Source organism: Oncorhynchus nerka, linkage group LG23 (genome assembly GCF_034236695.1).
Source record: "Oncorhynchus nerka isolate Pitt River linkage group LG23, Oner_Uvic_2.0, whole genome shotgun sequence".
Classification (NCBI taxonomy): domain Eukaryota; kingdom Metazoa; phylum Chordata; class Actinopteri; order Salmoniformes; family Salmonidae; genus Oncorhynchus; species Oncorhynchus nerka.
This window is the reverse complement of record NC_088418.1, coordinates 39162945-39175389: the sequence shown is the minus strand read 5'-3', so window position 1 is coordinate 39175389 and position 12445 is coordinate 39162945. Positions and strand designations below refer to the sequence as shown.

Genomic DNA, 12445 nt, shown 5'->3' with positions numbered 1-12445 from the left:
TACTGACCGAAACCTGCACTCACACATCTTCAGCATAAGCCAAAAGCTATGTTACATATAGCGGTACTCTTCAGCCCTACAGTAAGTGCTCAATACTCTGTCCGTACGTAAATGCACACACATTTCTTCGGGCACTGTCCAAACAGCAATACTCTCAGCTATAACTGCATGCTATACCGAAACAGCAGAGTTTGGCTCTCCGCCACTCCACACGGTGTCCTCGATGCAATGGTTCCCCAACCCAAGAGAACAGGGTTTCCTACCCGGCAAGGGAGTCCTTTCTCACTTGCACCTGCGCAGTTACCCCCCCCAGTTACCCTAAAGCAGGTGAATTAATAAGTGCTTGGCCGTATGGTCTATAAACTCTGTTTATCAGGGTACTATATTCCCATGTCAAGCCTCATCTGTATCCACCCTCTTTCCCCCATATCGCTGTGTGTGTGGGTGGGAAGTGCGGGACAAACAAACACAGTTACACAACTACAAGCCAGTCATTGTCTTGTTATTCTCTCTTTCTTTTGCTTGTTCTCTTTATTCATCAGTCTCATACAATGTTTACCATCACAACTACAGTGACAGGCAATAGTGGTGATGATGATGATGATGAAGAAGAAGCTGATGATAATGATGATGTCGTGGATGAAGAGGAGCAAAAAGTTTGGCGTCCAGCCTCTGGGAGGTGTTGAGGATTCATTACTCTTTCTCTCATCTCTGTCATTCCCTGTCTTTCAATTCGTTCTTCCTTTGTTTTTCATGATGGTTTAAAAAAATAAGCACCGTGAACATTTGACGTCGCCGGTAAGCACCTGAGGCCCGGCCCGCAATCCTGCTTGGTCTAGCTGGACCAGCGGAACCGGGATGGGCGAGGGAGAGGAGGCGGAGTAGAAGGCGGAGTAGTAGGAGAGGGGAGAGAAGAGAGGGAGGAGGAGTAGGAAGTAGAAGAAGAGGAGGAGGGATGAAGAAGGTGTTTCCTGCTCAGTGCTGAATCCTCCTGATAGACTGGATCTGAGGGGTCTGGGCGTGGGAGCCAAACTCACGGTAACACTTGTACTCTCCTCCGTGGCAGTCACACTCCATGATGTACTGGTGGCCACGGTAGCCGGGGAACTGGTAGCACACGAAGCTAGAGGGAGAGAAGAGAACAGGTCTATCAGATACACTGTTACTGTGAGGTAAGTCAGAGTGTGCCATGGGAATTAGGATGAGAATCAACTTAGGCAATAGGACGGAGTATTGCAGGCAATAAACGTGTGAAAATGATTACAGTGTAGTGTATTATTGGAATGGCAGCTTCAGGCTTGAAATGATAAAGGTTGGCCAGCTGTAGTAGTGCAGTAGAAGTAGTAGTGATATTGGTATTAGTGTTGTAGTAGTAGTAGTGGTGGTGGTAGTAATATCAGTATTAGTGTAGTGGTAGTGGTAGTATTGGTATTAGTGTTGTATTAGTAGTAGTAGTAGTAGTGCAGTAGTTGTAGTAGTATTGGTATTAGTGTAGTAGTAGTGCAGTAGTAGTCGTGGTAGTAATGGTATTAGTGTAGTAGTAGTAGTAGTAGTAGTGGTAGTATTGGTATTAGTGTAGTAGTAGTAGTAGTATTGGTATTAGTGTAGTAGTAGTGCAGTAGTAGTCGTGGTAGTAATGGTATTAGTGTAGTAGTAGTAATAGGAGTGTAGTCGGTAGTAGTAGTAGTAGTAGTAGTAGCAATACTTGTAGTAGTGCAGTAGTAGTAGCCATACTATTGGTATTAGTGTAGTAGTAGTAATAGTAGTGTAGTCAGTAGTAGTAGTGTTGTAGTAGTAGTAGTAGTGTAGTAGTAAAAAAAAGTTATTGTGGTGCTTTAGTAGTATTAGTGTAGAAGTAGTAGTAGTATTAGTGTAGTAGTAGTAGTAGTAGTAGTAGTAGTAGTATTAGTAATAGTGTTGTAGTGTTGTTGTAGTAGTGTTGTAGTAGTAGTGTTGTAGTTGTTGTAGTGTAGTAGAAGTAACAGTCATTACTGGTAGTAGAGATTGGTCTGTGTCATTAGTGTACTACTAATAGTAGTGGTAGTAGTAGAAGTAACAGTCATTATTAGCAGTAGAGATTGGTCTGTGTCAGTAGTAGTAGTAGTAGTAGTAGTAGAAGTAACAGTCATTATTAGCAGTAGAGATTGATCTGTGTCAGTAGTGTACTACTAGTAGTAGTAGTAGTAGTTGTAGTAGTAGAAGTAACAGTCATTATTAGCAGTAGAGATCGGTCTATGTCAGTAGTGTACTAGTAGTAGTAGTAGTAGTAGATGTAACAGTCATTATTAGCAGTAGAGATTGGTCTGTGTCAGTAGTGTACTACTACTAGTAGTAGTAGTAGTAGTAGAAGTAACAGTCATTATTAGCAGTAGAGATTGGTCTGTGTCAGTAGTGTACTAGTAGTAGTAGTAGTAGTAGTAGTAGTAGAAGTAACAGTCATTATTAGCAGTAGAGATTGTTCGGTGTCAGTAGTGTACTACTACTAGTAGTAGTAGTAGTAGTAGTCGTAGTAGTAGTAGTAACAGTCATTATTAGCAGTAGAGATTGGTCTGTGTCAGTAGTGTACTAGTAGTAGTAGTACAAGTAGTAGTAGAGTAGTAGTAGTATTTCAGTTGTAGTTAAAGCTGAGTGAGTAGATGGTTCAGCTGCAATTGTGCACTTGTAGTAATAGCAGAAATAGCAGTGGTAGTATATTTAGCGTGAAGTGGCAGTGTCCCTGTCATGGCATTAGTACTTACGCTCCGCTCTGGATGTGCATAGATCCAACCTCGTTGTTGAACCAGCCCATGGCCTGCAGGGAGGGGTAGTCATCACACATCTCAAACTGGCGACCAATCATGTTCTCCTTTTCATAGATGGTCATACGGGACTCCTTGTGGCTCTGAGAGAGAGAGAGAGAGAGAGAGAGAGAGAGAGAGAGAAAGATGGAGGGAGAGAGAGAGAGAGAAGGGATGAAGAGAGAGACATATTAAGCAGCAGTTTACATTATTATAGTATTTCATGTATTGTTATCGATAATTGAATATATCATAAGGTTATACAATATTATGCAATGTAAGTAATCTGGTAACCTTTGCATGATAATGTCATAGAATGTTATGTTGTCTTGAGTTGTTATAGTAAAGGTAATGCAATGTGATTTGATGCATTGTAGATAATGTTGAGAATGATAATAATGTGATGATCCATGATAATGTGGGATGGGATAGCATTGTATGCTGTAAGGTTCCCTATATAGGCTACTACTTTTGACCAGAGCCCTAAGGGCCCTGGTCAAAAGTAGTGCAGTATATAGGGAATAGGGTGCCATATTGGATGCATTTAAGGGCTCACAGCGGAGCAGATGGGTCTGAAGGAGATCATCCTCTCGATGCGGTAGGAGTTGCTGCCGCTGTAGGCCTCAAAACGGGGGTAGTCTCCCTTCTCCAGGACAAACTGCTGGCCACAGAAACTGGAGTGCTCATACCCAACCCAGCTAGAGGGAGGCAAAAGGAGGGATACAGGGAAGGAATGTTGGAGGGAGAGAAAGGGAGATGGAAAGAGGGAAATAGTGATGGAGAGAGATGTAATGACAGAGAGGGGGATGTAGGGAGAAAGAAAGGGAGGTAGGGAGAGAGAAAGAAAGAGATAAATTACAGAAGAGATGACTAAGGAGCGAGAGAAAGATTAGTCAGTGCCCAGTGCAATAATGGCTGACATTGGCTCATGTTAGCCTGCTGGAAAACCTCCCCTAAGTCTTCCATGTTTTGGGAAAAGGTTTGGGACTACTTACGCTCCACACTCGACCTTCAGGGAGCGGATGTTCTCCATGCCACACTCCATTATGTTCTGGCAGCAGGCAGTGAACTCCATGCGCTTTCCCTGGAAGTACTCCTGGTCGTACACTGTGATCTTCCATGGGCCCATGGGCATGGGGTTCACGGGGTTCATTGGGTTGGTCAGAGCCATTATGTCCTTCTGTCTCAGTGCTGAAATGGAGAGAGATAGGAGAGAGGGATACAGAGGGAGATATTAACTGAACATATAAATAATGAAGTTCATTCTTGACCAAAACATTTTTTTTATGCCTACACCAAGAAATCCCACCCTGCCTTGAAGCTCACAGTGAATGGCCCATAGCCTTTGGTCCCCTGACCAGTAGCTACACAATAACACAGTTCAATGAACCTTTAGGCAAAGCCTCAGACAGACGCGTGCAGGACGCCTGACCGGCTCTATACACCAGGCTCTCCCTGTTAATCTGCTGCTCTACCAAAGCCCTGGTAAGCTCTTTTAAACAAACAGAGTGATCTATGCATGATGACCAGTCATACCACTGCACTGAAGCTCCCGGTCATCATAGCCTCGATGGTTCTCAGATTATTCTATACCATTCCACCTAAACTGAAGCCTTTCAAATAATAGTATTCTAATCCTCCAAACAAGATAAAAGAAACAACTCCCAGTCACCACTGGTTCCAGACCCATCATTTGGGAAACATTATTTTATAGTCCCCTGTTCTAAAAGCCCTGCGAAGCTCTATCACACAGACAAATAGAAATCTATGGGCCGGTTTCCGGGACCCAGATCAAGCCTTACGTCTTTAAAAAAAACATGCTCAATGGAGAATCTCCAATCAAATAACTTTGTGGTTCATCACTATTTGACAAACATAAAGCTATGTGCCAAGGCCCATCAGATCAGATCTATCCAAACATAAGAGTAAATTAAATCTATTAGATAAACATGAAGCTATCTGCCAGCAGACCTACCTAAAACGTAAGCTGTGTGTTTCGCAGGGTTCCACTAAGCGCTCTGCCAGGGAGGTGTGTGTGTGGGTATATATACACACCTTCGGGGCTAGGGGGTCGGCCACACCTACTTCACTGTCAGCACTTTGCTTTGGGATCCATTGTTACTGGGCCTGAGCCTTCCTGATACACACACACGCGCACGCACGCACGCACGCACGCACGCACGCACGCACGCACGCACGCACGAACACACACACACACACACACACACACACACACACAGACAGACAAATAATGAATGCACGTCTTTACATTGGCCCGTGTACACGTAGCATGGGTTAATTTTGTATGGATATACACATACGCACACACACACACATTTGCTCACAGAGAGACACCTAGTGTTCACACAGGAGCACAGACATACAGAGACACACAGACACCAATATAGACACCGTACATACGGTGAAACAAACACACCTACTGTATAGGATATAATGAAGTAATAAGACCCAAAGGGGGTGTTATATATTGGCCATGGCTAAGAGCTGTACTTAGGCACATGGCTTTGATTTACGTCATGCCTGGATAAAGCCCTTAGCTATATTGATACCTTATTGATATTATAAACCGGTTACCAACACAATTACAATATTAAACAAGTATTTTTGCATCATACCCATCATATATTGTCTTCTATGCACTCAAGTGGCTAGTTTATTAGGTACACCACCCAGTTCATGAAAATGATTAGCCCCTACAGACTGTCACGTGGCCTTAGCTTGCTATATAAAGCAGGCAGACAGGCAGACAGGCATTCAGTTACTGTTCGATTGAACGTTGGAATGGGCAAAACGAGTGATCTAAGTGAATTTGAGCGTGGTATGAACTCATGTGCCAGGTGCGCAGGGGCCAGTATCTCAGAAACGCCTGGCTTCCTGGGATTTTCACGCACGACATTGTCTAAGGTTTACAGAGAATGGTGTGACAAACAAAAAACATCCAGTCCTCAGTCCTCTGTGCGATAACAGATCGCTGATGAGAGAGGAAAGAATTGTGCAAGCTAAGACGTGGGCCACAAATGGGCAAATAACAGAGCAGTACAACAGTGGTTAGCAGAAAGGCATCTCGGAACACACAACTTGTTTGTCCTTGTCAAGGATGGGCTATTGCAGCAGATGACCACACCGGGTCCCACTCCTATCAGCTAAAAACAAGAAGAAGCGGCTACAGTGGGCACGCCATCACCAACACTGGACAATTGGGGAGTTGAAAAACATTGCCTGGTCCGACAAATCCCGGTGTCTGTTGCGTTACACTGATGCCAGAGTCAGATCTATGCATTGGCAAAGACTGGCACTGTTGTGGTATTGGCTGGTTATTGCTGATTGGCAGCATGAACAGACCATGTGAATGGACTATGATTAAATAAAATGTCAGCTGTGTGGGGGGGTCGTATAAAAAGGAGAAAGTGATGTAAAAGAAGAACCTTTCGAGCCATGGATACAGAGCTGTCCTCCTCTGCAGCAATGTTACATACTTTAGATGACATTCGGAAGAGCGTTGTCAATTATGTTGCTTACTGTTTACATAAGCCTTGTTCTTTGGTTTGTGATGTAAAATAGTGTACAGTATAGTTAAGTATGTACCTAATGATAGGCCTTCACCATTTCAGTTGTAGGCAGCAGCTCTTTAGAGATGAGATGATGACTTGAAATTAAATTATAAAGTCATCAAATAATACAAATATTTTATTAAGGTAAAGAAACGTGAAAAGTGAATAACTTCTGGTTAATAAGTGATAGTATTAATTGTTTTATTCAGTGTTGTTACAGCACTCAACCCACATAATGTATAGTGCATTTTAATGTTAACAATTAAAACGTGCATTAAAAAAAAATTATGGAACCAAAACCGAATCGACCTCAAAAAGCACTAGTTGTTCAGCATGGCAAGATTCTTCCTAGATGTGTTTTGTTCTTGTCTACATGCTTGTGTATGTACACTTGTCTGTCCTTCTAAGTAAATTCACTGATGTGCTATAAGCCATGACGGACTGTCTTGAAATAGTTTCTAGTAAGCCTGAGGCAGAGCAATTTTCCATTTCAGCTCCTTTTCCTTTATTTTAAATTTTTACAATGAATCTAAATGAACATGAATTGCCATTATTTCCATGTACGTTACAGTATTGCCCGTCCATACGTAGGCAGGGCAGGCATGCTCTGTCTGGTGCAATGGGAGAGCAGAAAGGGCAGTGCTATGGTAGCATGCTAAAGCCTATTCTAACTCTCTATGTCTTTCATTGTGCTGCTAAAGCAAACAGGCAGAGACAGAAAAAAAAACAGCGTTGAGAGAGACTGGTAAAGGGCTGTACAATGCTAGATATCTAACAGAGGCTACGGCATCCCATTCACTTCACTCCTCAGCAAATAATGAACATGTAGGGAAGAGCTTACTGACGTCAGCACATTGCCCAGGCCTCTCTCTCTCCGTGTGTGTGTGTGTGTGTGTGTGTGTGTATGTGTGTTTGTGTGTGTGTGTGTGTATGTGTGTGTGTGTGTGTGTGTGTGTGTGTTTTTTTAGTGAATGTGAGAGTATGCATATGTTTTGGATGTTTTTGTGTGGGGGGCCTCTTCTCCTAGTATGTGTATAAATCAATGTGTGCGTGTTGTTTTGTGTGGAGGGCCTATGCTCCTAGTATGTGTATAAATCAATGTGTGTGTGTGTGTGTGTGTGTGTGTGTTTGGAGGGTCTCTGCTCCTATTATGTGCTTCTACACCTGCATTGCTTGCTGTTTGGGGTTTTAGGCTGGGTTTCTGTACAGCACTTTGAGATATCAGCTGATGTACGAAGGGCTATATAAATCAATTTGATTTGATTTGATATAATATTATGGGAATAAATCAATGTGTGTCTGTGTGTGTGTTGTTTTGTGTGGAGGGCCTCTGCTCCTAGTATGTCAAATCAAATAAAATCACATTTTATTTGTCACATACACATGGTTAGCAGATGTTAATGTGAGTGTAGCGAAATGCTTGTGCTTCTATTTCCGACAATGCAGTAATAACCAACAAGTAATCTAACTAACAATTCCAAAACTACTGTCTTATACACAGTGTAAGGGGATAAAGAATATGTACATAAGGATATATGAATGAGTGATGGTACAGAGGAGCATAGGCAAGATACAGTAGATGGTATCGAGTACAGTATATACATATGAGATGAGTATGTAAACAAAGTGGCATAGTTAAAGTGGCTAGTGATACATGTATTACATAAGGATGCAGTCGATGATATAGAGTACAGTATATACGTATGCATATGAGATGAATAATGTAGGGTAAGTAACATTATATAAGGTAGCATTGTTTAAAGTGGCTAGTGATATATTTACATAATTTCCCATCAATTCCCATTATTAAAGTGGCTGGAGTTGAGTCAGTGTCAGTGTCAGTGTGTTGGCAGCAGCCACTCAATGTTAGTGGTGGCTGTTTAACAGTCTGATGGCCTTGAGATAGAAGCTGTTTTTCAGTCTCTCGGTCCCAGCTTTGATGCACCTGTATTGACCTCGCCTTCTGGATGATAGTGGGGTGAACAGGCAGTGGCTCGGGTGGTTGATGTCCTTGATGATCTTTATGGCCTTCCTGTAACATCGGGTGGTGTAGGTGTCCTGGAGGGCAGGTAGTTTGCCCCCGGTGATGCGTTGTGCAAACCTCACTACCCTCTGGAGAGCCTTACGGTTGAGGGCGGAGCAGTTGCCGTACCAGGCGGTGATACAGCCCGCCAGGATGCTCTCGATTGTATGTGTATAAATCAATGTGTGTGTGTGTGTGTTGTCTTGTGGGGGGGGGGCTATGCTACTAGTATGTGTATAAATCGATGTGTGTGTGTGTGTATGTGTGTGTGTGTGTGTGTTGTCTTGTGTGGGGGCCTCTGCTCCTAGTATGTGTGTAAATCAATGTGTGTTTATGTGTGTTGTTTTGTGTGGAGGGCCTCTGCTCCTTGTATGTGTATAAATCAATGTGTGCGTGTGTGTGTGTGTTGTTTTGTGTGGAGGGCCTCTGCTCCTAGTATGTGTATAAATCAATGTGTGTGAGTGTTTGTGTTGTTTTGCGTGGAGGGTCTCTGCTCCCAGTATTTGTATAAATCAATGTGTGTGTGTGTGTTGTTTTGTGTGGAGGGCCTCTGCTCCTAGTATGTGTATATATCAGTGTGTGTGTGTGTGTTGTTTTGTGTGTGGGGCCTCTGCTCCTAGTATGTGTATAAATCAATGTGTGTGTGTGTGTGTGTGTGTGTGTGTGTTGTTTTGTGTGGAGGGCCTCTGCTCCTAGTATGTGTATAAATCAATGTGTGTGTGTGTGTGTGTGTGTTGTTTTGTGTGGAGGGCCACTGCTCCTAGTATGTGTATAAATCAATGTGTGTGTGTGTGTGTGTGTGTGTGTGTGTGTGTGTGTGTGTTTTGTATGGTGGGCCTCTGCTCCTAGTATGTGTATAAATCAACGTGTGTGTGTGTTTTTTTTTGTGGTAGGTGTCTGCTCCTAGGATGTGCATAAATCAATGTGTGTGTGTGTGTTGTTTTGTGTGGAGGGCCTCTGCTCCTAGTATGTGTATAAATCAATGTGTGTGTGTGTGTGTGTGTGTGTGTGTTGTTTTGCGTGGAGGGTCTCTGTTCCCAGTATTTGTATAAATCAATGTGTGTGTGTGTATGTGTGTGTGTGTGTGTGTGTGTGTGTGTTGTTTTGTGTGGAGGGCCTCTGCTACTAGAATGTGTATAAATCAATGTGTGTGTGTGTGTGTGTGTTGTTTTGTGTGTGGGGCCTCTTCTCCTAGTATGTTTATAAATCAATGTGTGTGTGTGTGTGTGTTGTTTTGTGTGGAGGGCCTCTGCTCCCAGCATGTGTATAAATCAATGTGTGTGTGTGTGTGTGTGTGTGTGTGTGTGTGTGTGTGTGTGTGTGTGTGTGTGTGTGTGTGTGTTGTTTTGCGTGGAGGGCCTCTGCTCCTAGTATGTGTATAAATCAATGTGTGTGTGTGTTGTTTTGAGTGGAGGGCCTCTGCTCCTAGTATGGGTATAAATCAATGTGAGTGTGCGTGTGTTGTTTCGTGTGGACGGCCTCTGCTCCTAGTATGTGTATAAATCAATGTGTGTGTGTGTGTGTTGTTTTGTGTGGAGGGTCTCACTCCTAGTATGTGTATAAATCAATGTGTGTGTGTGTGTGTGTGTGTGTGTGTTGTTTTGTGTGGAGGGCCTTGCTCCTAGTATGTGTATAAATCAATGTGTGTGTGTTTGTGTGTGTGTGTGTTGTTTTGTGTGGAGGGCCTCTGCTCCGAGTACGTGTATAAATCAATGTGTGTGTGTGTGTGTGTGTGTGTTGTTTTGTGTGGAGGGCCTTGCTCCTAGTATGTGTATAAATCAATGTGTGTGTGTCTGTGTGTGTGTGTGTTGTTTTGTGTGGAGGGCCTTGCTCCTAGTACGTGTATAAATCAATGTGTGTGTGTGTGTGTGTTGTTTTTTTGTGGAGGGCCTCTGCTCCTACAATGTGTATAAATCAATGTGTGTGTGTGTGTGTGTGTGTCTGTGTGTTGTTTTGTGTGGAGGGTCTCTGCTCCTATTATGTGTTTCAATCAATGTGTGTGTGTTTCTGCTGATGCTAGCAGTAGCCCAGATGTGACAAAGAGATAAGCACAGTCAGCAAGCCTATGGCAGGAGCTCTCTGACCATATATATACTCTACCGTATTCAGACATTCAACACACACACACACACACACACACACACACACACACACACACACACACACACACACACACACACACACACGTTATGCTCTTCTATCCTCGTGGGGACGTAAAATTAATTTCCATTTAAAATACTGTTTTCCCTAACCCCTAATGGTAAACCATACCATTACCCTAACCCTAAACCTAACCCATAACATTACCCGAACCTTAACCTTAACCCTAAACCTAACCCCTTACCCTTAACCAAACCACTAACCCCTTACCCTGACCCTATTTCGAACCCTAACTGTAACCCTAAACCTAACCCCTAAACTTTAAATAGACATTGTCCTCATGAGGGATTATTTTCCTTGTTTTACTATCATTGTGGGGACTTTGGGGGATTTTAGGTCCCCACAAGGATAGAAGAAAAAGCTCAACATAATCCACAAAGAAAAGACTGCCAATCATTCTCCACATTCATGAAGTCTGCCCTTTTCTTTTGAAGTGTTCTCTTTCTGTTCTGACACCTTTTGTGGAGACAAATTTAGCAATATATATATTCCAATTGAACTTTTCATGAAGAAACATTCTGGAAAAAAATGTCACCTTTGGTGACAAACCAAACCATGACAAACAACACCCTGAATTGTGACTGGTTCTGCAGTAGAGACAGCTGGCCTCTAGGGAGTAGCATTTCCTCATTGATGACCTGACATTTCACGACCTATGTGAGATTCTCATCATGGACCACTTTAGCATTTGAGCTTTTTGCAAATTCCTAACATATTGTATGTTTTACAAATTCATACGATATATTTTGTTTTGCAAAGGCGTAACATATACAAATTGTAATTCATAACATATCATAAGAATGGACATCCACAAATGAATACATACCATAGGAAACGTAACATATCATACCAAATGGAGCGTCTTCAATTTACATACAGAATAATATTAAATGCTCTGAGACCAGGTTGGGTAGGAAGATGATGCTGCCACTTCCATGAGATCGCTTTAAAAAAATCATCCACTCACCACCCTTTTTCAATTAAGCTACGACCAAAAGGCATAAACTTACTTTGCTTTGCCTTGCCATCTTTGTGGCAGCTGCAAGCCTGCAGCGACCCTACCAGAGACGACCCTACCAGAGACGACCCTACCAGAGACGACCCTACCAGAGACGACCCTACCAGAGACGATCCTACCAGAGACCATTTCGGTCAAAGGCTATTAGTGTGCTGTTGGCTGGTTCATTCGGTGAGAGAGCAACTACAGAAGCATCATCTACTGCACACGCCAGACTTCAACTCTGAAAGTAGGGCTTTGAATTAAGCAGGAAGGAGCTACAGAGACCGCAGCTGTGCAGCCTTCGGAGAGGGAGTGAGGGAATGCAGCAAGGAGGGTGGCCGGCTGTTTTTGTTTCTTGCAAGCCCGGGCTTTGAGAAGGGAGAGGAGGGACGGGGAATTAGATATTCTTGTACCAGCAAAGGCAACAGCCAGGACCTGTCAAGCGCTGAGAAGTCTGCCGATAATAATCCAGGCAGTTGCGGTGGAGGAAGAGATACTGGAGGAAGCAGCAGTAACAACAATGTTAAGGGTTGCGTCAATCGAATCTGGTATCAGGATAAGTTTGACACTGAGTCACCGTCTTGTATACTATGTACTTTTTATTAGCTAAGCAATAAGTGGTAAATTCAATTTTCGTATATACGGGCTCTCTGTCACACCTCGCATAGCAAACAGAGAACTGACTTGTTCCTGGCAAAGTTATTATAATATACTCTGACAGAAGTAGTTCCTGCTTCCGAGCCAGTAGAAACTGGGAGTGGTTTAAACTCACTCAGCCTATCGTTGATTGTTGGCGCCCGAGCTGGTCCCAGCCCCCTAGGTGCTTCAGCGGTCAGTCGTTGTAGTTGTGTAGAATATACAGTTATCACGTACCTGGCTCCTGTTATCTAACAAAAGACCATTTGTTCCCTAC

General features: G+C 43.1%; 1 protein-coding gene across 1 annotated transcript; it reads right to left on the bottom strand.

Annotated features, from left to right (window-relative positions):
- Positions 1-491: 491 nt before the first annotated feature.
- Positions 492-4804, bottom strand: LOC115106229 (beta-crystallin A1-like). The gene is made up of 5 exons (XM_029628791.2): positions 4753-4804; positions 3773-3968; positions 3334-3475; positions 2739-2881; positions 492-1123 (listed from the first exon to the last, which is right to left on the bottom strand). Exons 2-5 carry the CDS (start codon positions 3946-3948, stop codon positions 976-978), a joined length of 609 nt encoding a protein of 202 aa, XP_029484651.1. The 5' UTR covers positions 3949-3968; positions 4753-4804; the 3' UTR covers positions 492-975.
- Positions 4805-12445: the final 7641 nt, after the last annotated feature.